This window comes from Oncorhynchus keta, chromosome 3, assembly GCF_023373465.1.
Source record: "Oncorhynchus keta strain PuntledgeMale-10-30-2019 chromosome 3, Oket_V2, whole genome shotgun sequence".
NCBI lineage: Eukaryota > Metazoa > Chordata > Actinopteri > Salmoniformes > Salmonidae > Oncorhynchus > Oncorhynchus keta.
Genome location: NC_068423.1, coordinates 11159432 through 11186560, shown reverse-complemented (window position 1 = coordinate 11186560; position 27129 = coordinate 11159432). Strand labels below are relative to the sequence as shown.

General features: G+C 42.4%; 1 protein-coding gene across 1 annotated transcript; it reads left to right on the top strand.

Annotated features, from left to right (window-relative positions):
• The first annotated feature begins 976 nt into the window (after window positions 1-976).
• On the top strand, window positions 977-22695 carry LOC118369189 (vesicular glutamate transporter 1-like). The gene is made up of 13 exons (XM_035753652.2): window positions 977-1440; window positions 13320-13572; window positions 14973-15091; window positions 15460-15574; window positions 15899-15986; window positions 16295-16381; window positions 17219-17361; window positions 18355-18504; window positions 18761-18893; window positions 19570-19680; window positions 21487-21614; window positions 21895-21964; window positions 22327-22695. Exons 1-13 carry the CDS (start codon window positions 1379-1381, stop codon window positions 22611-22613), a joined length of 1746 nt encoding a protein of 581 aa, XP_035609545.1. The 5' UTR covers window positions 977-1378; the 3' UTR covers window positions 22614-22695.
• Window positions 22696-27129: the final 4434 nt, after the last annotated feature.

The following is a 27129-nucleotide window of genomic DNA, read 5'->3' as shown; positions in this document are numbered from 1 at the left end:
GGCTAGTAATGGATCTCTCCTCTCTGACACCACCTCCATAATCTCTGTACCACCCATGCTGGCCCCTCCTCCCGCTGCAGTGCCCTACCCTACCCTCCCCTCTTTCTCTCATCTTACCCTCTCAGGACCATATCAGTTAGAAATCTGGAGAGAAGCGTCATCTTATATTAGATTACCAGTGACTAGCGACATACGAACCAGATAATTGGTAGGAGTTATTACTCACCATACATTCTATATATATCTTTTTGTAAATAACTAAAATTGGTGCTGTTGAACACATAATAAACATGACTCTCTCTCTACCTTTAATTGATGTTTACACTGTGCATTTCCTGTGATCCTATGGTTTTTGGAAATTCGGAAATTCAAGAACTGCATTTTTTTTGTCTGCAGTACTATGGTCATAGATGAGTAGTCTACTGTAGATGACATGTCATGTCATATTCAAGCCAGTAGGTGCTAGAACACCTAGCTACTGGTGATACTTGTGGTACTGTAGGATTATTTTATGATAAAGACGTCAGTGATGGCAGGAATTAAAATATTAATAAGAATCTCATCTATTCAATCAAAATAAATAGCCTGAAATAAAATCCAATAGTACTACTGATAATATGGCATGAACAGAGCGCATCCATGTTTGTGGTCTTACAGTTATTGTGGCAACAAACAGAACTCAAACAGCCACGGTATGTATGTCTCCTTAAGTGAGTTAAGTGAGTTTACTCAAGATAGTGGTTATACCTTTACTCACGTCTAATCTCAGGCGACCACTCTGGCCCTAAATTACCTGTTTCTCCAGTAGGCTACATGTGTGTCTGTATAGACTAATCTAATGCCCGTCATTCAGTGTGGTACGAGAATAGCCAGGCTACTTAAGACGCCGGGCTTCTGGAAAGGAAGTGACAGATACTCGCTACACACAATCGGGCAGATTAGTCTTGTGGACAGTAATCTGGTTTCAGCACCATGGATAGTGACACTCGCGGCCAAACAGCGCGCGATCATTCATTCGAGATACACATTTGGATTTGTTTGAGAAGTTATTTTTTAATTGCTAAACACTGCTAAAACAACGTATTTTCTAATCTCGATTGTGTAAAATGTAGGCATGGGAAGTTTTTGTACTTTTTTCTTGAATTTCTACTCCTTACTCACGTTGGGTTGAATTGGGCTAAAATAATCACAAAAAGGAGGACCAGCATAGGAGGTGGACCAGCATAGGGGGTGGACCAGCGAGTTGATAAAGGGAAGCAATGTTTAATGGTATGTGAGTGAGAGGTTAAGGGCGGAGAGAGGTGATAGTGAATAGGGCTGCGCGCTCAAGCGGGAGTGCGCGCGGACAGCAAATCGGTCGGAGACTGGAGTCGCAAGGATGGAGATACGACCAGATAGGTTTAAAATCGTCGCGGGCCAGACCCTCGGAAAATTACACAAGTAAGTTTAAACAAAATCTTTATTACTTTTTCTGTGTGGCTTATTGGTGCAAATTGTGTAGCCTACTTTGTTATCGTCGCGCGTGAAATCCAGATTAGCTCGGTCTTGATTTTTTATTACAAAATAGTCACTTGTCATCCCGTCCGGCATGCATTTAGAGTTTATATAGAGTTTAAATATATGTATATTCAAGTAACCTAAAGCCAATTAAGCGCTGTAAACGATCAGGGATTACTTTTTTCTGCACTTTTGGCTAAAAAGGAACCGGTGGGCCGGCCGGTAGACACATTTGTCTGTAGGCTAGGGAATATCAAGATGCCCAAAGGCCTGAGCGGGGTTGGTTGACCTGACGAAACATCTGTTTGCAATGATCAATTTGGTGTTTCTGTCAATTTCGTAAAAACATGTTTTTTAAACATTTGAGACAACACTGAGTAAGATGAACGATAGGCCTAGCCTACATTTTTATTTATGTTCAGGGATGTATTTTACGAGTAGCTAACTGTTTTTAATGTGGGTTATTTGATTATCTTTCATGTTAAATAGTTAATTTCAAAAAGGTTTATGGTTGCTGTAATAGAAAATATTTGATTTTTCATCGTGTGTAAATGTATAGCTTCTGTTCTATGTCAAATGTCAGAGCAAGGACATTGCAAAGAGATACCTCAATTACCTCGTACCCTTGCACATAGACTCGGTACTGGTACTCCCTGTATTAGCCATGTTATTTTTACTCGTTATATTTATTCGTAAATCACTGTGTATTTAGTCCTCGTGTCACTATTTCTGTTATTATTATTGTATTTTATTATGTATCTTTAACTCTGCATTGCTGGAAAATTACCCGTAAGTAAACATTTCACTGTTAGTTTACACCTGTTGTTTACGAAGCATATGACGAATACAATTGGATTTGATTTGAAATATAGCTAACAAGATTAACTTAATTCAGGCCCTATTAATATCGATGTGGGAATGTCCTCACTTTTACATGTTAACTTGAGACAGTTTCCGTTCCGTCCATTCTAAAGTCTATAGATAGGTCTTACCTCAAATAGTTTCCCTAAAGGCTAGATTTGAACCTACAGTATCTTCGAGTTCACGGACGTTTTCTGTAGGCCGAACCTAAATAAAGAAGTTAGCCTCAGCTCAGCTTGTGATGGGATGGATGGATGAAGAGGCCAAATAGCCAACATTAGTTTATTCTAATATGACATGTAAATGGTTTTATTTAGATATACCATGATGATCTAAACATGATTATAAACTGGATGGTTTGAGCCCTGAATGCTGATTGGCTGAAAGCCATAATATATCAGACGGATATGAAAATGATTTTTTTTCTTCTAATTACGTTGACAACCAGTTTAAAATAGCAATAAGGCACCTGAGGGGTTTGTGGTATATGGCCAATATACCACAGATAATGACTGTATCCACTCCGAGTTGCATCATGCTTAATAACACCCCTTAGCCATTGAACATACCGCTTCAAATTCATGGGTTCGGCTATTTCAGCCACACCCGTTGATGGCAGGTGTATAAAATCGAGCACACAGCCATGCAATCTCCATTGACAAACATTGGAAATAAAATGGCCCGTACTGAAGAGCTCTGTGACTTTCAATGTGGCACCGTCATAGGATGCCGCCTTTCCAACAAGTCAGTTTGTAAAATTTCTTCCCTGCTAGAGCTGCCTCGGTCAACTGTAAGTGCTGTGGGAAAAGGCTAGGAGCAACAATGGCTCCACCGCAAAGTGGTAGGCCACACAAGCTCACAGAACAAGACTGCCGAGTGCTGAAGCGCGCAGCGTCTGAAAATTGTCTGTCCTCGGTTGCAACACTCACTACCGAGTTCCAAACTGCCTCTTGAAACAACATCAGCACAATAATTTCCATGGCCGAGCAGCTGCACACAAGCCTAAGATCACCATGCGCAATGCCAATAGTTGGCTGGAGTGTTGTAACGCTCGCCCCCATTAGACTATGGAGTAGCAGAAACGCATTATCTGGAGTGAGGAATCACACTTCCCTATCTGGCAGTCCAATGGACGATTCTGAGTTGTGCAGATGCCAGGAGAACACTACCTTCCCCAATGCAGTGCCAACTGTAAAGTTGGGTGGAGGATAAATAATGGTCTGGGGCTGTTTTTCATGGTTCAGGCTAGGCCCTTTAGTTCCAGTGAGTGGAAATCTTAACACTACAGCAGGGGTGGGAAACTCCAGTCATCGAGGGCCTGATTGGTGTCACACATTTTCTCCATCCCTAGCAAACACAGCTGATTAATCATATTGCATTCTAAACTGAAGATCATAATTAGGTGATTATTGGAGTCAGGTATGTTAGCTGGGGCTGGGGCAAAACTGTGACGCCAATCAAGCCCTCAAGGACTGGAATTACCTACCCCTGCACTACAGCATGCAATGACATTGTAGACGATTCAGTGATTCCAACTTTGTGGCAACGGTTTGGGGAAGGCCCTTTCCAGTTTCAGCATGACAATGCTCCCGTGCACAAAGCGAGGTCCATGCAGAAATGGTTTGTCGAGAACGGTGTGGACGAACCTGACTGGCCTGGACAGAACCCTGACCTCAACTCCATTTAACACCTTTGGGATGAATTGGAACGCCGACTGCGAGCCAGGCCTAATCACCCAACATCAGTGCCCGACCTTGCTAATGCTCTTGTGGCTGAATGGAAGAAAGTCTCCGCAGCAATGTTCCAACATCTAGTGGAAAGCCTTCCCAGAAGAGTGGAGGCTGTTGTAACGGCAAAAGGAGGACGAACTCCATATTAATGCCCATGATTTTGGAAGGAAATGTTCAACGAACAGGTGTCCACTAACTTTTTGGCCATGTAGTGAATATATATGCACTACCGTTCAAATGTTTGGGGTCACTTAGAAATGTTCTTGTTTTTGAAAGAAAAGGCATCAAAATAACATCTAAATGATCAGAAATACAGTGTTGACATTGTTAATGATGTAAATGACTATTGTAGCTGGAAACGGCAGATTTAAAAAAATGGAATATCTACATAGGCGTACATTTTGTGGGTTGAAACAGGCTCAAAATGGCCAGAAACAAATAACTTTCTTCTGAAACTTTTCAGTCTATTCTTGTTCTGAGAAATGGTTATTGGAGACTATTCCATGCGAGAAATTGCCAAGGAACTGAAGCTCTCGTACAACGCTGTGTACTACTCCCTTCACAGAACAGAGCAAACTGTCTCTAACCAGAATAGAAAGAGGAGCGGGAGGCCCCGGTGCACAACTAAGCAACAGGACAAATACATTATCGTGTCCAGTTTGAGAAACAGATGCTTCACAAGTCTTCAACTGGCAGCTTCATTAAATAGTACCCGCAAAACACCAGTCTCAACGTCAACAGTGAAGAGGCAACTCCGGGATGCTGGCCTTACTATAAGATGAGACACTCTCTCACCTTTCTAAAAGTTTTAAAAACAAAGATACTGTAGTTCTACGCTATAGCCTCCATTTAATGCCACCTCTTTGTGTTTGAAACTTGCAGAGAGCAAAAGAGGTGGCATTAAATGGAGGCTATAGCCTAGAATTACTGTATTCCAATTTGAACTTTGCTTTGCTTTTAAGTCGTTGAAAGTGCAGTGTTAGGCATTTGGGTGACAAATCGTACATTGTTTATCCATTGGAATTTGGTTCAGATTTTAGATGTTTGAAAGCATACTGATAACACATTGGAAATTCAACTAACTTAAGTGTCAATGGCTTTTATTGACAATTACATGAAGTTGATGCAGAGTCAATATTTGCAGTGTTGACCCTTCTTTTTCAAGACCTGCAATCCGCCCTGGCATGCTGTCAATTAACTTCTGGGCCACATCCTGACTGATGGCAGCCCAGTCTTGCATAATCAATGCTTGGAGTTTGTCAGAATTTGTGGGTTTTTGTTTGTCCACCCGCCTCTTGAGGATTGTTTTGTTCCCCGAGCCACTTAGTTATCACTTTTACCATATGGCAAGGTGTTCCATCATGGTGGAAAAGGAATTTTTTATCACCAAACTATTCCTGGATGGTTGGGAGAAGTTGCTCTCTGAGAATGTGTTGGTACCATTCTTTATTTATGACTGAGTTCTTAGGCAAAATTGTGAGTGAGCCCACTCCCTTGGCTGAGAAGCAACCCCACACATGAATGGTCTCAGGATGCTTTACTGTTGGCATGACACAGGACTGATGGTAGCGCTCACCTTGTCTTTTTTTCCGGATGCCCCAAACAATCGGAAAGGGGATTCATCAGAGAAAATGACTTTACCCCAGTCCTCAGCAGTCCAATCCCTGTACCTTTTGCAGAATATCAGTCTGTCCTCAATGTTTTTCCTTGAGAGAAGTGGCTTCTTTGCTGCCCTTCTTGACACCAGGCCATCCTCCAAAAGACTTTGTCTCACTGTGCGTGTAGATGCACTCACACCTGCTTGCTGCCATTCCTGAGCCAGCTCTGTACTGGTGGTGCCCCGATCCCTCAGCTGAATCAACTTTAGGAGACATTCCTGGCGCTTGCCGGACTTTCTTGGGTGCCCGAAAGCCTTCTTCACAACAATTGAACCACTCTCCTTGAAGTTCTGGATGATCCGATAAATGGTTGATTTAGGTGCAATCTTACTGGCAGCAACATCCTCACCTGTGAAGCCCTTTTTGTGCAAAGCAATGATGACGGCAGGTGTATCCTTGCAGGTAACCATGGTTGACAGAGGAAGAATAATGATTCCAAGCACCACCCTCCTTTTGAAACTTTCAGTTTGTTATTTGAACTCAATCAGCATGAGAGAGTGATCTCCAGCCTTGTCCTCGTCAAAACTCACACCTGTGTTAACGAGAGAATCACTGACATGATGTCAGCTGGTCCTTTTGTGGCATGGCTGAAATGCAGTGGAAATGTTTTTTGGGGATTCAGTTCATTTGCATGGCAAAGAGGGACTTTGCAATTAATTGCAATTCATCTGATCACTCTTCACAACATTCTGGAGTATATGCAAATTGCCATCATACAAACTGAGGCAGCAGATTTTGTGAAAATTAATATTTGTGTCATTCTCAAGACCTTTGGCCACAACTGTAGGTTGCAATCTCATTGATCAACGTCTCAACCAAATATTATCCAATTATCCACGTTGAAATAACGTGGTGTACCCGGTCGAATTGCTCTTTGCAAGTTTCAAACATAACGAGGTGGCATTAAATGGAGGCTATAGCCTTGAACTACTGTATCTTCGTTTTTAGAACTTTATGAAGGAGGAGACATGAAGTTTCATTTAAGTTTATGCTTGGTTCATATTTCACCCCCCAATAATCACGGTTATTTTACTGTAGTGACACGATAACAAATCAAATCAAATTTGATTTGTCACATGCGCCTAATACAACAGGTGGAAATGCTTACTTACAAGCCCTTAACCAACAATACAGTTTTAAAAAACTAGTTATGAAAATATTTACTAAATAAACTATAGTTTAAAAAAAAGTAACACAATAAAATAACAATAACAAGGCTATATACAACAAGCTGATCTCTATGTGGCTTTGTGCCCAGAGTTTGCATGCATTTTAGATATTTTGTGTGTGCAAAAGAACGGTATACACTGAGTGTACAAAACATTAGGAACACATTCCTAATATTGAGTTGCACCCCCTTTTGCCCCCAGAACAGCCTCAATTCGTTGGGGCATTTGACTCTTCAAGGTGTCGAAAGTGTTGCACAGGGATTCAAGTTGGCTAGATGTCCTTTGGTGGTGGACCATTCTTAAAACACACAGGAAACTGTTGAGTGAAAAAAACAGCAACGTTGCAGTTCTTGACACACTTAAACCAGTGCACCTGGCACCTACTACCATACCCCGTTCAAAGGCACTTAATAAAAAGTCACTGTGTTCCTAATGTTTTGTCCACCCAGTGTATAGCCTATTGTGTCCAGCTGGTCAGCTAAGTACTGTCACATTGTAAAAGTAGGCCATGATTGTAAATAAGAATTTGTTCTTAACAGACTTGCCTAGTTAAATAAAGGTTAAATAAAAACTAAATACAAAAAAAGCATTTGGAATTAGCCTAGGCCTACATAAAATGAAAGTTAGATCAGCAGCTAATTTGCCTAGTGAGATGCAGTGTGACCACTTGCGAGAGCTGGCTACTCTGCTCAAGAAATGTGAAAGACACATCTTTCAAAAGGGAACATAGTGTTTGTTTGGCGCGCCCACGATGTAAGAAAAGGTATGATGAATCTTCAGAAACATTGGATGGATATCAGAGGGCAAAGAGTTTGCGGTCTCTCTATTTCTCTGGATTTTAAGATGTGTCTAAACACACAAATCCTCTCCCGAAATAACCCTCCCCCTCCAAGCTGTTGGCCCACATAAATCCCAATCACCATATACCCCTCTCTCTCTCTCTCTCTCTCTCTCTCTCTCTCTCTCTCTTTCTCACTTCAATTCAATTCAAAGGGCTCTATTAGCATGGGAAACATGTTTATATTGCCAAAGCAAGTGAAATGGATAATTAACAAAAGTGAAATAAACAATCAGCAATGAACAGTAGGTCTAAACAGTACACCTTAAAAAAAAGTTTCTAAGGAATAGAGACATTTTGAAATGTCATATTTTGGCTATGTACAGTGTTGTAACAATGTGCAAATACTTGATGTACAAAAGGGAAAATAAATCAACATAAATATGGGTTGTATTTACAATCTCTCTCTCTCTCTCTCTCTCTCTCTCTCTCTCTCTCTCTCTCTCTCTCTCTCTCTCTCTCTCTCTCCCCCTCTCTTTCTTTCAGTAGCCTACACCTCTCCGGGTCCGCTCCTTTCGATAACTCGTCATTGTCCCTTCCAAAAGCATTTAAACTCAGGATTACTGTAGGCTATTGCCTTACGCGATAGTGTCCGGTAAACCCTCACTTCCTCAGCACGTGCGTGTGCGGAGGTGTTTCCCAGAGGTGTTGGTTTGTGGCTCGGTTAACGAGCATATGCGTATCAATATAAAGTTGTAGTTGTCATGCGTGCATGTCTGTGACATTTACTACGCCATAGCAATAGTTCTCCATATACGTATGTTTTAGGTTGCCAGACTCATTAAATTCATTTTGATTGTACTGATGCATTTTTTCATATAATGCAAAATGCATCATACAGGGATGATGTCTGTATTTAGAAAGTTGACATATCTTGAAAACTTGATTGCTGACAAACAAAACATTTTAGACTATGTCAACCATGGACTAATGAAACAAATACCAAAATATCGTTTTTGGGTGGAATTTTCCTTTAATTAACCTGACATTGCTCTCTGCAAGTTTCAAACACAAAGAGGTGGCATCAAATGGAGGCTTTTACCTAGAACTACAGTATCTTTGTTTTCAGAACTTTTAGAAAGGATGAGAGAGTGTCTCATCTCATAGTAAAATAACAACTCAAGTGCAGTGCCCCTAATTTGATATAACCAATCCATGTCATAATTCGTAATTTACAAAACATTGTATAAACAGTTGCATAATGACATTTGGTTGACATTGTTCCCAAGGCAGAGAGTATATAGTTAGATCCACCTGTTTTGTCAAGCATTGGGGTCTTTACAATATCACATTTAGCTGCTGAATACAATTCAAATGATTTTAAGGCTGAGTCCCTTGCCCACATGGTGATAATACTCTGGGACATTTTCTGCAGATTAACTTGTGTCTTGCGGTATAGTTTGTCTTATTAACACAACCCACTGGGCACACACACTGGTTGAATCAAAGTTGTTTCCACGTCATTTCAATTAAATTCTGTTGAACCAACGTGGAATAGATGTTGAATTGATGTCTGTGCCCAGTGGGAAGTAGCCAGTGTTTTTGACCATGTGATGTCATGTCATTTCCACAAAATATTATCAGTCACCAATCAGCCATCTATTGTGAGTTTAGAGCTGAGTTTTCATAAACCAAATAAAAAATGGCAGAATTTTTCTCAAGCTCATTTTGGCCCGGTACAGTGTGTGGATTGTTGAGAGAATAAGATGTTTGGTTATTGTATTCATAGAGATGTATTTTAATTCCTACATCTATGATCGTATTGTTCAAGAGAGAGTTCCAATGCCCTCAGCTTACTTTTCACTCTGTGGCGAAAGGTTTTCCTATGCCATTTCACATTTTTCTCAACAATTGACTTAACTATTCCGTTGTGTATTCAGAAATCTGCAACCTCATATCAAGAGGGTCTGTGTCATATTCAGGTGGTACGGTATCTTGAAAATAATTCCCATTCTAGTTGCTTCCCAGATCTAGTCCTACTCTTCATGTACATTACAACTGATTCTTCAATCATCTTAACCTGTTGATTGAACTCTGAACTGCAACGCTGAACTGTCCTCACGTCAGTGTCCTTGACGAATGAATTAAGAGATTAAGTTGGCGAGAACCTGGTATACTCATTGGGACAAACCAGTGAACAACTATTCAGAGTCAATGACCTCTATTTCATTTCCTCTCCTGTAATATGTCTCAAAAGAGTTTTGTGCAGAAAGACATCCACATTTACTACACAGGTACGTAATCATTCTGTCGATTTGTGTGATATTATTTAGAGAGTCAAAAGGAGAGGGGTTAGTGAAGAGCCATGGGTTTAACGGGCTATACGTCTCGGGGCCAGGCGAAGGCAACCGGAAGTTGAGACATGGAGGACAAAAGACAGAAAAGGAAATGCATTTTTTTAAATCGAAGCATCTGCTGCAATGATATCAAGTGAACTCTGACCTGTCTTCTACTTCATTACTATGGGACAGTTGGCTCCTCGCACTTTTTCAGCGGTTATTTGCAAGACAGTAGTGTTGAGCACGTTTCCCCCTTGAACACATTTCATAAACACCTGACAGGTATCAAAAGGACATTGTTTCACCTGCACAGATGTGTCCTTCTGGGTGCTCTCCTGTTCAGACAGGGAGTGATTTCTCAAGACGCAGAAAGGGGGAATTGGTGTTAGAAGAACAGTCGTGCAAGATGGGTGTGACAATGTGAGAGGAGAGGGAATTGAGGCAGGGACTGAGACCAGACCCAAAAAAAAGATGAACGAGGGACAGGAGGAATCGAAAGAAAGAGAGGCCCACTAAGACAGAAATAGGAGGAGATATAAATAATTAATCGTCAGCGAAAGTCATTAATACTGCATCAATGTCGAAGAATGTTGGCGCCATTGCTTGTGTGAACTGCTATTGGTAAAGACACCGTAGTGGTAGTCTGGCTGATACCAAATTCAAAAGTCCTCCTGACTTCAGGGTCTGGAAAGACTGTTTTGATGTTGTCGGCACAATGAGTCGATAATGAAGGGTGCTGTGCTTTTACTGGTTGGTTCTCCTTCGTCTCTTTCTCACTCGAACCCACACGCACAGCCATGGACAGCCCCTGAGCGCTGTCCCCTTCCATTACAACTGTTGGATTTTCAAATCCAAAATCATTTGAGAGCACTAATCAATACGTCCCCTCAATTTCTGAGCGACTATTGCATTATCAAACGGCTTCCGGTCCAGACCAGCGTGTCACAGCTCTCCCTCGACGTAAGTCACGTGGGACGGGTCAGCCAGGTTACCGTAGTGGCACCCGTCTTGTGGATGTTGCTTCCTCCCATGTGTTAGCGTACACAGGTTCCGCTTACCACAGCCGTTTTCGACTTGCCGCAATGCACAGTTTGTGAACTATAGTTTGATGCCAAATATGGTATAAAGTTTGCTCTCAAAGGTGTATTAGAGGACATGTCTATTTTACCCTCGCATCATTCTCAAGCCTCCACATAGGAAGCTCACCTTCTAAAATGGCCTTGCATGTTGATGGGGTGACAGACACACACCTTGTGCCCAGTGACAGTGCTGCTGTGTGACAGATCGCTATGCCATTGTGACATTGGTCTACATACTGCTTTGGTGACACTGTCAGTAGATTACCCTAGCTTGATTTATCATGGGTTTGACAGGACCTGGGTAGTCTGTCTCAGTAGATATTGCCCTGGTGGTTCTGAAATTCTGGTCAAGTTTCTGGTAGGTAAGGATATCAGAGCATTGACCCAGTATGATAAATACTGTTGTCTTGATATGGACAAATGTATCAAAAAATGTCTTCTGTACCGTTTTCAGAGACTCTATTTGCGAGACATCCCATCTAAGCATCACCTTTCCCTGTTTCTTGTGAAGCTTTTTACCTTAAACAGCAGTTTCCTCCTTCCACTTCATATTACGTTGTTTCTGATACATCTGTAAAATGACAAAAGTGAGATTTTTGGAGGGATGAAAAGGTCTGGGCAAAAAAAGTATAACATAGCAAATCACAGTGTGGTTCAAGGCAGTACCCATTTTTTACCATTCCCAAGAACTATACCCAACTAGCTCAAATATATACAAAGCCAATAGTCTGATTCCTCAGACGAGAAACGGTCAACTTTGCAGTTCAAACAATGCTGGCTTCACCACTGACTGATTGACAGTTTAGTGTTCTACCGCTTCCTACAGTCTGCTCTTAACCAATGGCTCTCCTTCCCCCTAATCACTTGAGCATTAAAAACGTATGACCAGAATGTAAATAAAGCAGGGGCATGTGAAACCTCAGTCTTCCCCACATCTCCCCATATTCCCTGGCCTTGCAGCAGAGGTACAGCCTCGCACTGGGGCCGGGCAGATCTCATGCTTAATGGATGATGTGCCTCGGCTGAATACATATTTGATGTTTCCCAGACTGGAGGCTGGCACAGGTCGTTAGCATGTTTGCTCAGTGAGCTGGATGAGTCGGGAGAAAGCAGGAGAGAGCGGGGTGGGGCTTGAGTTCTGCCAAAGAGACAAGTACTGTTTTCACCTTATGGTTTTGGCTCTACTCTACCACACAGCCTGCCAGCAAGGCCTGTCAGACTGGCCATGTCAGAAAAAAAATAGATTAGGAAAAAAATAATAATCACTGCAAGCCATGGCTTGGTCAAGGTGACATTGAAGTGCTTAGAGGTGGTTGATATTTTTTTAAAGAGGTTTACAGGAAGGGAAGTCTCAGTCTTGGATGAGTCTTGATTTTTCCACAATGGAAATATGTTTGTGTTGTCAAGCATAGCCATTAAAATACATTAGCAATGAATACAACCTCATGGACGTTTAATGCCATGCAAAATAACTTGCATAACTAGTGCATGGGAGACACACACACACACACACACCTACACAATCATACCTCAGACTGATACTAACAAGAACATGTAGGTAACTGCCAAAATAAAGGAAACACTTGAGTAAATGAGGGTACAAAGTACAATGAAAGCAGGTGCTTCCACACAGGTGTGGTTTCTGAGCAATTCCTAAGTAATTAACCATCATGCCATCTATAAAAATGCTGGGCAGCCCCAGTTGCCCATTATTTTGGCTACCATGGCTGTGCTCACTTAGGATGACAATGCCCCCATCAACAGGGCACGAGTGGTCACTGAATGGTTTGATGAGCATGAAAACGATGGAAACCATATGCCATGGTCATCTCAATAACCAGATCTCAAGCCAGGAGCGGTGCCTGGGACACCAAATGATGGACTTTTTTTGTGGAAGAATGGTGCCGCATCCCTCCAATAGAGTTCCAGACACTTATAGAATCTATGCAAAGACATATTGAAGCTGCTCTGGTGGCTCGTGGTGCCCCAATGCCCTATTAACACACTTTGTTTCCTTTATTTTGGCAGTTACTTGTAAATGTAACATATGTCTCCAAATACTTTCAATTAATATCAACAAAATGCTCGACTGTGCAATGTTGCTGAATCATGTCTCTTTGCCGTCTGTATGTTACAGCTGTCGCTGTAAGTCACAAGCCAACTGTCTCTATATATACAGTGTATATATTCTCTCCTCTTTGTTCTCAGAATCCTAGAGAAGCGGCAGGAAAATGGCGAGACCATCGAGCTCACCGATGAGGGCCAGGCAGTTATCGTGGAGGAGAAGGAGATGCCCGTGGTGGACTGCACCTGCTTCGGCCTGCCACGGCGCTATATCATCGCCATCCTTTCCGGCCTGGGCTTCTGCATCTCTTTTGGCATCCGATGCAACTTGGGCGTGGCCATCGTCAGCATGGTCAACAACCAAACCATCTACAAGGGCGACAAACCAATCCTTGTGGTGAGTCCAAAAGGGTTATTTGAGGACTGGTAGTGTTCTATACTGAACAAAAAGATAAACGCAACATGTAACAATTTCAACCATTTTACTGAGTTATAGTTCCTATAAGGAAATCAGTCAATTAAAAGACATTTAATAGGCCCTAATCTATGGATTTCACATGACTGGGAAGGGGCGCAGCCATGGTTGGGCCTGGGAGGGAACAGGCCCACCCACTGGGGAGCCAGGCCCAGCCAATCAGAATGAGTTTTTCCCCATAAAAGGGCTTTGTTATAGACATAAATACTCCTCAATTTCATCAGCTGTCCAGGTGGCTGGTCTCAGACGATCCCACAGGTGAAGAAGCCGGATGTGGTGGCCCTGGGCTGGCGTGGTTACACATAGTCTGCGGTTATGAGGCCTGCTGGATGTACTGACAAATTCTATAAAACGATGTTGGAGGAGGCTTACAGTAGATAATTGAACATTCAGTTCTCTGGCAACAGTTGTGGTGGACATTCCTGCAGTCAACATGCCAGTTGCATGCTCCCTAAAAACTTGAGATATCTGTGGCATTGTGTTGTGTGACAAAACGGAACATTTTAGAGTAGCCTTTTATTGTCCCCAGCACAAGGTGAACCTGTGTAATGATCATGCTGTTTAATCAGCTTCTTGATATGACACACTTTTCAGGTGGATGGATTATCTTGGCAAAGGATAAATGCTCACTTGCAGAGATGTAAACATATGTGTACACAACATTTGAAAGAAATTACATTTTTATACGTATAGAACATTTCTGGGATCTTTTATTTCCGCTTATGAAACTGGGACCAACACTTCACATGTTGTGTTTATATTTTTGTTCAGTGTTCATGGAACCTTTTCCATCGTTTGAGTGTTCTTTGTTGGATGAAACGTTCTCCCAGAAACCAAAAATGGTTCTCCTACAGGGACAAGCCAAAGAACCCTTTATGGTTCTAGGTAGCACCTTTGTTTCCATGAGTGATATGTGTGACTTTTTGGGAGACTGAATCCTTATTGTCAGTGATGGTATTGTATGCTCTCTAAGAGTCAGAGAGTTGGACCAATCTGGTTGGTTTGGCTTTACCTCCTTCTCCTAAATGGATAATGATAATGACCTTATTGACCAGCAAACACGAGACGCACGCCATGTTGCGCTAGCTAAAAGAGGATTGTTACAGCTAGTGAAAACGTTCATCTATCGCAATTAAATAGTTTGATTGTCAACTTTGTCTTTTGTTGGGTTGATAAGGTTTTGATGAATGATTACCATTGAAGGGTGGTAGTAAGGGTCGCCTACTTTGGTTTAGCGATCTCACATGTATTTTCTTCCTTCCCATTTCTTTGCCTTGAACTCTCCTTTCATTTTTTTTCTCACTCTCTCCATCTCTCCATAGAAAGCTCAGTTCAACTGGGAACCAGAAACGGTTGGAATGATCCATGGGTCATTTTTCTGGGGATACATAGTAACCCAAATACCCGGGGGATTCATCTGTCAAAAATTTGCAGCCAACAGGTCAGCTGCTTATACTTATATGTGAATAATATGCTGTGAATATTTCAGAATATTTCAATAACACTCTTAGGAAAACGGGTTCCAAAAGGGTTCTTTGGCTGTCCCCATAAGAGAACCCTTTTTGGTTTCAGGTAGAACCCTTTTTGGTTTCGGGTAGAACACTTTTGTGTTCCATGTAGAACCCTCTGTGGAAAGGTTTCTACATGGAACCCAAAAGGGTTTTCACCTGGAACCAATAAAGGTTCTTCAAAGGGTTCTCCTATTGGTACAGCCAAAGAACCCTTTTAGGTTCTAGATAGCACCTTTTTTTCTAAGAGTGTAGGTACATATCTGATTCTATTCCCTCTTTTTTCTCCTCTATCACACAGAGTCTTTGGCTTTGCCATAGTGGCCACCTCATGCCTGAATATGTTGATCCCTTCGGCAGCACGAACTCACATTGCCTGTGTTATCCTTGTCAGGATATGTCAAGGACTCGTGGAGGTGCTTGGCTACATTCCATGGCTTTCCCTTGCATACATCAGATTTCACTATGCTGACAACTGATTGTTTTCTCTATGGTGAACTGGTCACTGGCCATGTGTCATACATGACGAGAAGGTTTTTTTTCTCGTGTAGAGTGCATTTCACCTGAAACACCCCTTTTAGAGAAAGATTTGATCCAGGAAGTGATGTCATGGATGTTAGGAGATTTTCATATTAGAAAGAAAACATACAAAATTATGACATGGTCAGTGGCCAGTTCACCATAGAGAAAACAATCAGTTCAAGTTCCTGGTCACTTAACTGTAATTCTTTCTCTCGCAGGGTGTTTCATACCCAGCGTGCCATGGTATCTGGGCAAAATGGGCCCCACCTCTTGAAAGAAGTCGATTGGCCACGACAGCCTTTTGTGGTGAGGTCAACTCACTCTTCCTTCATCCTCCTGTCTTTGTCTGGGCACTACAAAGGGTCACAGTTGTGCTCTCTACTACAATTAATATAACTTATTGTGATGACTTAATTCTCCATAATCCTATATGACTGGAACCATCTCAACATCTACTTGGACTATTTCTACCATTGTAATCATTAATAATCATGCTCGGATTGCTCAAGATAGTAGTTCTAGTTCCAAAGCAATGTTGTTTATTGATGTGCACTTCCATATGACTGACCTTTCTGTCTCATTCATGTTTGAGTGTGTCTGCCTCTGTATCTCAGGGTCCTATGCAGGAGCCGTGATAGCCATGCCACTGGCTGGAGTACTAGTCCAGTATTCAGGGTGGTCATCTGTTTTCTATGTCTATGGTTAGTAACCTCTGTCATAACTGTTCCCAACTTAAAGTGATACAGGTGTATGATATTAATTGTATCACCCTGTTGCAGGATAACTTTCCTGCAATGCAGGACATTTTAAACTTGCAGTGTATTTAAGGTTTAAAAAGGCTTTTGAAGTTTGTAATTTTCACTTTGAAATTTGAACTAATTTCCCCTTACCAAAAATCTTTCAATCCCTACAAAAATGTCAATGAATTATAACCCTCATAATAATACACATTTCCTCTTGCTGCAGGATTGTATTTCTGCTTAACAAAATGGCTCAGATTAAGATCCTACATGTGTAGTTCACTTTTATGTCAAGTTAAGCTTATCTTCGACTGTGGTTGTTTCCTCCAAACCGTTTTAAAAAGTTCGCTGCAGGGTCAATTCCATTAAAACTCCAGTGGTCAATTCCATTAAAACTCCAGTCAATTCAAAATGTGGACCAACCTCAATTTAAATTCACATTTTTCCTTATTGAAAAGCATTGAAGAGAGTTTGAATTTTAGTGTACTTCCTGAATTGAAATGGAATTGACCACAACCCTGGTTATCTATGTATTTAGCAAAGTCCTAAATCTCCTGGCTAGCATTTTTGGAGAATGTAGCAATGCTAGTGGAAATGGATTGTATTGGTTAGCGGTGCAAAAGTGAACAATCCTTCAGTTCAGTTCAAGCATGCAAATGCTACAAAGGCTTATGAATTGGTTGTGAAACGTATGCACTGTAGCTCTGAACCTCAGTCTGTCCTAGTTTTAAGAAACCTCATTTTCTCTATTCTTACTCTTTTCTTGACACTCGTTCCACTCTACCTTCCACCTCCCAGGCAGCTTTGGGATCTTCTGGTATCTCTTTTGGATCCTGGTGTCGTACGAGAGCCCGGCAGCCCACCCCACCATCACAGAACAGGAGCGGAAATACATTGAGGAGGCTATTGGAATGTCAGCCGCTAACTCTACACCTGTTACGGTTAGTCTACACCGATTCCACTATCCACTATCTCGCTTCTAAGCTAAACATCACTTTGTTTCTCTTCCTCTGCAGATCCACTTTTCATGGCCCCTCATTGCTGTGTTCTGACGATGTGATTTAGGGGTTTTGAGCCTTTAAACTAATATTTATTTTTAACAGTGTCTTCGTCTGAAGTGGCATGCTATGGCCAAAAGTAGTGCACTATATAGGGGATATGGTGTCTTTTAGAACACACAATGGAATCATGATAAGATGATCACGATCAACCCTGGTCTCAATGTGGTGGCTGTTACAAAAGCTGTAAAGTGATAGTTCACTCAAATTACAAAATGACACGTTGGTCTCCTTACCCCTGTAACTAATCTATGGACAAAGTATGACAGCAATCCATGCTTTGGTTTAGTTTCCCTGGCACTGTTTCCAAATGCTGGCACAAATGGCACAAATCCCATGCAAGTCATGGTATTTACAGATGTAGGATCTTAATTTGATCACTCTTTTGTTGCTGAGAATTATTTTCCTGCACAACAGGAAATGCAAGCTTGTATTCAATGTTTAAAAAGGCTTCTAAAGTTTGTAATTTCCACTTTAAAATCTCAGACTTGATTTGCCCTAACAAAAGATATATCAACCCCTACAAAAAATGTACATTGATTATAGACCACATAATAATAATAATAATAATTCACATTTCCTGTTGCTGCAGGATCACTTTTCTGCTGTAGCAAACTGGCTCAAAATTAAGATCCTACATATGTATAGTAGCATTTTTCTCACATCATTTACAACTCATCTGTAAGTGACTTTGTTGAGATACACAAAACATTTGAGATACTTTTGAATGATTTGGTCATAATACGCAAAAAATGTTAATATCGGTATCTTGTATTCGCTATTCTGTCCAGTATCTACTCAATGTTTTATTTGTATTTTACCATGCATTGTTGGCTGCCTCCTTACTGTAAATTTAATGTTTTCTGGTCCTTCTAGAAATGGAACACGCCTTGGAGAGCCTTTTTCACTTCGATGCCAGTCTACGCCATCATCGTGGCCAATTTCTGTAGAAGCTGGACCTTCTACTTGCTCCTCATCAGCCAACCTGCATACTTTGAAGAAGTGTTTGGGTTTGAGATCAGCAAGGTGACTAAGACAAGGAATAGCCATGTACATCTGGCCTCGAGCTAGTACTGTGCTGGTGCAGGTTTTGTGTGGCCCAATGTGAACCCAGGGTTGTGTGATCCCGGGGTGCACAAATGGCCTTTTTAGGTTTTCTTATGAGGACTACTAACATGTACTGTTATGCTCCTCCAAGACTAGTTTTATTTGTTGTACAGTACAAAAAAATATCCTCCACCCTCTGGCCACCTCCTATCCACCCCTCCACCTCTCATCCCAGGTGGGCTTGGTGTCGGCTCTCCCCCATCTGGTGATGACCATCATCGTGCCGATCGGTGGCCAGCTGGCTGACTACCTGCGCACAAACAACATCATGAGCACCACCAACGTCCGGAAGATGATGAACTGCGGAGGTAAGAGAGAAGGGTGAAAAGAGAAGGTGGAAAAGAGGAGGAAGGAGGAAGGAAAAAGCAGAAGCAGGCGACAGGGCAAGACATGTCTTTGATTAGCTATCAAGTGTTGCTTTTTAAGAACCGTGAAAGATTGTTGGTTTGTTCGTATCAGCCGTTCGTTGACAGCTCGTGCCAGTTTTGTCATATATAACCAAAGACTACTTTTACATGAACAAAACAACTCAGCTAGAAGGAAAAATAGAAGGTAAAAAAAAGTTTCACAAAAAAAATGTAAGAGAGATATTTACTTGGAAAATACAACACCTCGTTTTGTGGTAACCATGGTGTCCGGTCGGTGCGTGAGAAAAGGATCACGGCACAAGGCAAATGATGACTTACAGTAACGCAGGATTGCTTGCCACAGTAAACTATTTTTGAACTGCAGAGAATGCAGGAGTGAGGGGAATTAGAAGCTTATCCATATCTATATCACTGTGGGAAGCTGAACCACATAGAGCCACATTTCGGGCAGACTGCACTCAATACCTTTTAACTAGAAGAATATCCTCTATCAGGTTTCACCACTGTCTTTGTGTGCTATTTTATCCCCGTTCATTTACCTGAGTATTGAAAGAATGCTACCTTGATTCTTGACTTCCTCCATATTTGTTTATGTGTCTTAACTTTCTCGTGATAGGTTTCGGAATGGAAGCCACCCTGCTGCTAGTGGTCGGGTTTTCTCATACGAAAGTTGTGGCTATCACCTTTTTGGTTCTGGCTGTGGGCTTCAGTGGGTTCGCTATTTCAGGTGAGACTTTGGTGGTTATCTTTACATATCTCTCATATACACTACATGGCCAAAAGTATGTGGACACCTGCTTGTCAAACATCTCCTTACAAAATCAATAGGCATTAGTATGGAGTTGGTCCCCCCTTTGCTGCTAAAACAGCCTCCACTCTTCTGGGAAGGCTTCCACTAGATGTCGGAACATTGCTGCGGGGACTTCCATTCAGCCACAAGAGGATTAGTGATGTTGGGTGATTAGGCCTGGCTCGGCGTTCCAATTCATCCCATAGGTGTTCGATGGGGTTGAGGTCAGGGCTCTGTGCAGGCCAGTCAAGTTCTTCCACAACAATCTCGACAAACCATTTCTGTATGGACCTCGCTTTGTGCACAGGGGCAAGGGCCTTCCCGAAATTCTTGTCACAAAGTTGGATGCACAGAATTGTCTACAATGTTATTGTACACTGTAGTGTTAAGATTTCCCTTTACTAGGCTCTGTGGCAGCCGGCCGCGACCGGGAGACCCATGGGGCGGCGCACAATTTGCCCAGCGTTGTCCGGGTTAGGGGAGGGTTTGGTCGGCAGGGAAGTCCTTGTCCCATCGTGCACTAGCGACTCCTGTGGTGGGCCGGGCGCAGTGCAAGCTGACACGGTCTCCAGGTGTATGGTGTTTCCTCCGACACATTGGTGTGGCTGGCTTCCGGGTTAAGTGGGCATTGTATCAAGAAACAGTGCGGCTTGGTTGGGTTGTGTTTCGGACGACGCACAGCTCTTGACCTTCGCCTCTCCCGAGTCCGTATGGGAGTTGCAGCGATGAGACAAGACTGTAACTACCAATTGGATACCACAAAATTGGGGAGAAGAAGGCACAGTTGGCACTATGCATTGGGGCAGGTAGTGTGTTCCTGGCATCCGCCAAACCCAGATTCGTCCGTCGGACTGCCGATGGTGATGGCGGCGAGCTTTGCGACGAGCTTTACACCACTCCAGCCGACGCTTGGCATTGCGCATGGTGATCTTAGGCTTGTGTGCGGCTGCTCGGCCATGGAAACCAATTTCATAAAGATCCTAAAGAACAGTTATTGTGCTGACATTGCTTCCAAAGGCAGTTTGGAACTCGGTAGAGTGTTGCAACCGAGGAAAGACGATTTTTACACGTTACGTGCTTCTGCACTCGGCAGTTCCGTTCTGTGAGCTTGTGTGGCATACCACTTTGTGGCTGAGCCGTTGTTGCTCCTAGACGTTTCCACTTCCCAATAACAGCACTTACAGTTGACCGTGGCAGCTCTAGCAGGGCAGAAATGTGACAAACTGACTTGTTGGAAAGGTGGCATCCTATGAAGGCGCCACATTGAAAGTCACTGAGCTCTTCAGTACGGGCCATTCTACTAACAACATTTGTCTATGGAAATGTCATGGCTGTGTGCTCGATTTTGTACACCCTGTCAGCAACGGGAGTGGCTGAAATAGTCGAATCCACTAATTTGAAGAGGTGTCCACATAGTTCTCTTACCTCTCGGTCTTCTGTTATTCTCTCCTCCAGACAGGTTTTGGCAGGTTTATCACACAACAGATCAGAGAGTTCACTCCAGCTCCTCACAGAAACGGATAAGCTCCGTCAGCAGAACAGCTAACCTTGAATTGTCCATAGAGAATTGCATAATCTCTCAAGCTCAGTTATTTAGGGGATTGTCTTTGCTATCTGACATACTGTAGAGTTTGGCTACTATTATATCATACTTCTTGAAAGTTTATGGTCTGTGTCGGTACGACAACAACAACAATGACAACAACAATTTATTGGTGACCTTTCTCTCTGTCTCCCCATTAGGCTTCAATGTGAACCACCTGGACATTGCTCCCCGCTATGCCAGTATCCTCATGGGCATCTCCAACGGGGTGGGCACTCTGTCTGGCATGGTGTGCCCACTCATTGTTGGTGCCATGACCAAACACAAGGTACGAAATGACCCTGCTTCTACCCCCTACACCATACAGCACACTGCCTACTGCATACCCACCATCACACATCATATACATCATTATCTATGGAGGGATAATAGATACACATTCTTACTCAACATTCATCCCTCTTTTATCACTTGTTTTAGACACACACACACACACACACTCTCACTCTTTATCCCGCCATCTATCAATCACATTAGGTATTTCACTGTACTTCTGCATGTGAGAATAAAACTCCTCTTTATCTTTCTCCCTCCCTCTCCCGCCTTAGACGCGGGAAGAGTGGCAGTATGTGTTTCTCATTGCTGCACTCGTTCATTACGGGGGTGTTATATTCTACGGTATGTATTCTGTCTGTTTTCTTTTCCCCCCCTCCCCCGTCGTCGCACGTCATAATGAAGCTGTATAGTGATGCAACACTTGTTTGAATTGACCCTGAAGTAAATTCATGTGTTTCAATTGTGTATTGTATTGATATTCGCTCTTGCACGATTGTATTCCATATTGTCCGAATATTAACATACAATGAAGTTTGGTGCCAATTTTTTAAATTTCTTATATTCATTTTGTATTCATCTATTTGTATTTAACCTTCATTTAACTAGGTATGCAACCCTTTAGAGTTGAACTGCATAATCTAGATCCAAGTCAAAGTAAGTATAGTTTTGGGAAGAATGATTTCATTTATCTTTTGTAATTCTAGGACTTTTTGCCTCCGGAGAAAAGCAGTGGTGGGCAGAGCCCGAGCAACTTAGCGATGAGAAGTGTGGAATTCTGGGTGAGGATGAGCTGGCCAATGAGACAGAGGAGTTGTACCGTACTAGTGGAGAAGGAGGCTACGGAGCAACGATCCAAGCTCAAGATCCCAACGGAGGAGGAGGAGGCGCAGGAACCTGGGTCTCGGACTGGGATAAGACTGAGGAGTTAGTACAACCACCAGGAACCAATAGCTACCTATACGGAGGAGAGGAAGACAGGGAGCTAACATAGAGGGACTTACAGGTAGGAGTTACAGAGTGGGGTAGCAGACAGAAAGAGTAGACGGTTTCCTTTTGGCACAGGAACTTGGAAAGAGGTGGGGTGGGTGGTTGGGATGAGGGTGAGGGTGAGGGTGAGGGTGAGGGTGAGGGTGAGGGTGAGGGTGAGGAGCGGAAGAAGGGGAGGACCAAAGTATTATTTACGGAGAACTGAAACAGATTGTACAACAGCGGAAAGAGGATGAGCCATGGACTAAGTGTCTGTACAGTGCTTTCGGAAAGTATTCAGACCCCGTGACTTTTTAACATTTTGTTACGTTACAGCCTTATTTTAAAATGGATGAAATCGTTTTTTCCCCTCATTAATCTACACACAATAACCCATGATGACAAAGCAAAAACGGGTTTTTGGACATTTTTGGAAATGTATTTCAAATAAAAAAATGTATATAAGTATTCAGACCCTTTACTCAGTACTTTGTTGAAGCACTATTGGCAACGATTACAGCCTTGAGTCTTCTTGGGTATGACACTACAAGCTTGGAACACCTGTATTTGGGGAGTTTATCCCATTCTTCTATGCAGATCCTCTCAAGCTCTGTCAGGTTAGATGTCGCTGCACAGCTATTTTCAGGTCTCTCCAGAGATGTTTGAAATGTGTTCAAGTCCAGGCTCTGGTTGGACCACTCAAGGACATTCAGAGACTTGTCCCAAAGTCACTCCTGCATTGTCTTGGCTGTGTGCTTAGGGTCGTTGTCCTGTTGGAAGGTTAACCTTCGCTGTGTGCTTAGTGTTTGTTGGATGGTTTGCCTTCGCCCCCCCAGTCTGTGGTCCTGAACGCTCCGGAGCAGGTTTTCATCAAGGATCTCTCTGTACTTTGCTCCGTTCACTTTCCCTCCCAGTCCCTGCCTCTGAAAAACATCCCCACAGCATGATGCTGCCACCACCACCATGCTTCACCGTAGGGATGGTGCCAGGTTTCCTCCAGACGTGACGCTTGGCATTCAGGCCAAAGAGTTCAATCTTGGTCTCAACCATACCAGAGAATCTTGTTTCTCATGGTCTGAAAGTCCTTTAGGTGCCCTTTGGCAAACTCCAAGAGGGCTGTCATGTGCCTTTTACTGAGGAGAGGCTTCCGTCTGGCCTGATTGGTGGAGTGCTGCAGAGATGGTTGTTCTTCTGGAAGGTTCTCCCATCTCCACAGAGGTACTCTGGAGCGCTGTCAGAGTGACCATCAGGTTCTTGGTCACCTCCCTGACCAAGGCCCATGTCCCTTGCTTGCTCAGTTTGGCCGGGCAGCCAGCTCTAGGAAGAGTCTTGGTGGTTCAAATCTTATTCCATTTAAGAATGATGGAGGCCACTGTGTTCTTGGGCACCTTCAATGCTGCAGAAATGTTTTGTCATTAAGGACACAATCCTTTCTCGGAGCTCGACGGACAATTCCTTCGGGCCTCATGGTTTTTGCTCTGACATGCTCTGTCAACTGTGGGACCTTATATAGACAGGTGTGTGCCTTTCCAAATGATTTCCAATCTATTTAATCACAGGTGGACTCCAGTCAAGTTGTAGAAACATCTCAAGGATGATTAATGGAAACAGGATGCGCCTGAGCTCAATTTAGAGTCTCATAACAAAGGGTCTGAATACTTCTGTAAATAGTTTTAGTTTTTTATAAACTTTCTAAAATCTCTAAAAACCTGCTTCGTCATTATGGGGTATTGTGCGTAGAGTGATTAGGATTTTGTTTATTTAATCCATTTTAGAATGAGGCTGCAACGTAGCAAAATGTATAAAAAGGGAAGGTGTCTGAATACTTTCTGAATGCACTCTATGTGAGTGTGTTTTGTGTTTGTGCACCGTGTGTCTGACAGGCTCTCTAAGAGTATTTTAGGGCACCAAAGCTTCTATGTCGATAGTGGTATTACACCTCTTATTGAAGAGGGTTTTTTTTGGACCTAGTTTGGTTACTTTCATCAACAGTGTGTTTATTATAACCCACCATGTGGGTTGTCAGTCTGGTTTTATTTCATAATGAGTATGACCCTGATTTTTGTGACAGTTTTTGTGACACGACTATCAGTAGATGTAGCTACAACTGATGGCCATGTGTGTCGTCACTATCTGGCGGCTAACGTCCTTGAAAGCTAAATTAATCAATTCCTGATAATGTTCACACTTTTAAGAAGAATATATTACTTGTGCCAATAAAGCACAGTATTCTGTGCTGTAACATTGGTTTGCTTAATCTGGTGAAAGGCCGTTTTAAAATTCAAAGTTATTGACCTGCATACGGGTCACAATGAAGTCTCTTTAGTCTGTTCAGTATTGCTTCCACAGTGTCACTTCGATAAGCACACTTTTACAGTCTATCATGTCAACCAATTGTGTATATATATATATTAGGCCTAACCTGTCTGCCTGGTTGAAAATGATTGTCAATTGAGATGGGAAGAGAAGGATGAGAAGAATAGTTGCTTCAAAGACCAACACAGCATCTCCATCCAATCCAAGCTCTACAAAATACAGTGAAGAAGTACAGTATATGGTACATATTTTACATATATTTGTTGGACTCTTCAGGACATTTCGGATCTGTTTTACGTCATATATGGCTGTCTGAACGTGTTTTGGCAAAGGAACATTCACAATCGAGTAAAACGCAAAAAAGTCTGCATTCCATATATACTGTATTCTCCACCTCCAATAGTCTGGAAGTTATTGTATTGTAGCATTGTATCGGTTTCCACTTTGTCTGGACGGTCACGCTTGATATAGTGCAGTGTCAGTGCGCTCTCACTGAAGAAGCTGTTTGCTTGCACCAAGGAGCCTAAAACCCACGCACGCCAGCCTGTGCCCGCCATCGCGAAGCAATAACACCCCGAGGGAGAGAGACCATGGTGTCGTGATCCCAACGAGCACCCACCACGACCCTATCAATCACTCATTCGAACCAATCAAATAGTCACTGCTTTGAAGGGCAAAATGGTGCATGAAGCTATGTACCAGTCGATTGCTGACAGTGCATGTCAACCATGGGATTGATGGAGCCCCAGGCTCCCTCTCCTGCAGGGCCGTGTTCATTAGGCACCAAACGGGGGAAAAAAACAGATTGAAACAGGGGGGGGGAACTACCTGGACTTATCCTACAAGAAATGCTCATTCTTGCGCCCTAATGAACACGACCCTGGTGTTCATACAGAGCAGAGAAGGGGAACCGAGATCTCTCTCCTATGGAGGAATATCTCTCTCTCTTCAATTCCTTTCCTTATATTGTAGCCTGCACTGGAGTTTTACTACTTAGAAACATCTGTAGGCTCGTGATTTTTACGCACTTAGTCGAAAAGCAATAAATAATGAATTATGTATGTCACTGTACAGAAATAATAATTGTACTGGTAAGCGTTGTGAGTTGTTTTAGTGAGCCTCGGAGCCCAAATATAAAACCCATGTTTTCATTGGTAGAGCAGAGAGGTGTGTCACTTGGATCAAACACATACTGTATGTCAAAACCTTGAAGGTATTTGAGGTGCCCTTGATTTAAACCAGCAAACTAACTGAAGAGCGGCTCAAGTATTTAACAGTTTTTTATTTGTATTTGACCCAGGTCCGATGCTTTGACTGGAGAATTTGCTTCAGTCCATATGGAGATACTGTAAACAATAAAATATAAAAATCACATTCCAGGAAAATATGAATAATAACTGTTAGGGATTTTCCTGTTGTCTTTTTGAATGTTTGTTTATTTTCTTTTTGTTTGGTTCTTTCCTGTAAAATGTACAATTGTATATGTTCAAAAACATATTCATGTGAAAAAATATGGTGAAAAAAAAGCTAGAGTACAATGTTATTATTACTATATTATTCATATTATCGTTACTACTCCTATCAACATTATTACAAATGATTATTTTTTAACATGACATTATATTTTCTCTGTGAGCCTGTTCAGGTTTGTATGTGAATGTGAATCGTGAAATGACCTTTAAACAAATGCTTAATGAACAAACTGTATATTACACAAAGCCTCTGCTTCGCACTCTGTCAGCCCACAAATTTCCCTTCTTCCCCCCCTGCTTTCCTCTCCCTCTGGTTTGGCTGCTAACGGGCAAAGAACCCTTCTCTCCAGATGCGAGGTGTCGTATTACTAATACGCTCCACCTATTTATTCTCCATCTATTGATCGCTGCGCTAGAGATAATGTCAGAAAGAAATAAAGATCTTGATGGGACCTGGGATCCATTGTCCAGGGAGCGCGTGTACACTTTTAGAAAAAAAAGGTGTTATCTAGAACCTAAAAGGTTTATTTGCCTGTCCCTATAGGATAACCCTTTAAAGAACTCTTATTGGTTCCATGTAGAACCCTTTTGGTTCCAGGTAGAACCCTTTTGAGTTCCATGTAGAACCCTTTCCAAAAAAGGTTTACGTGGAACCAGAAAGGATTCTACCTGGAACCAAAAAGGGTTCTCCTATGGGGACAGCCGAAAAACCCTTTTGGATACCTTTTTTCCAAGATTGTAGGGTCGATGTCG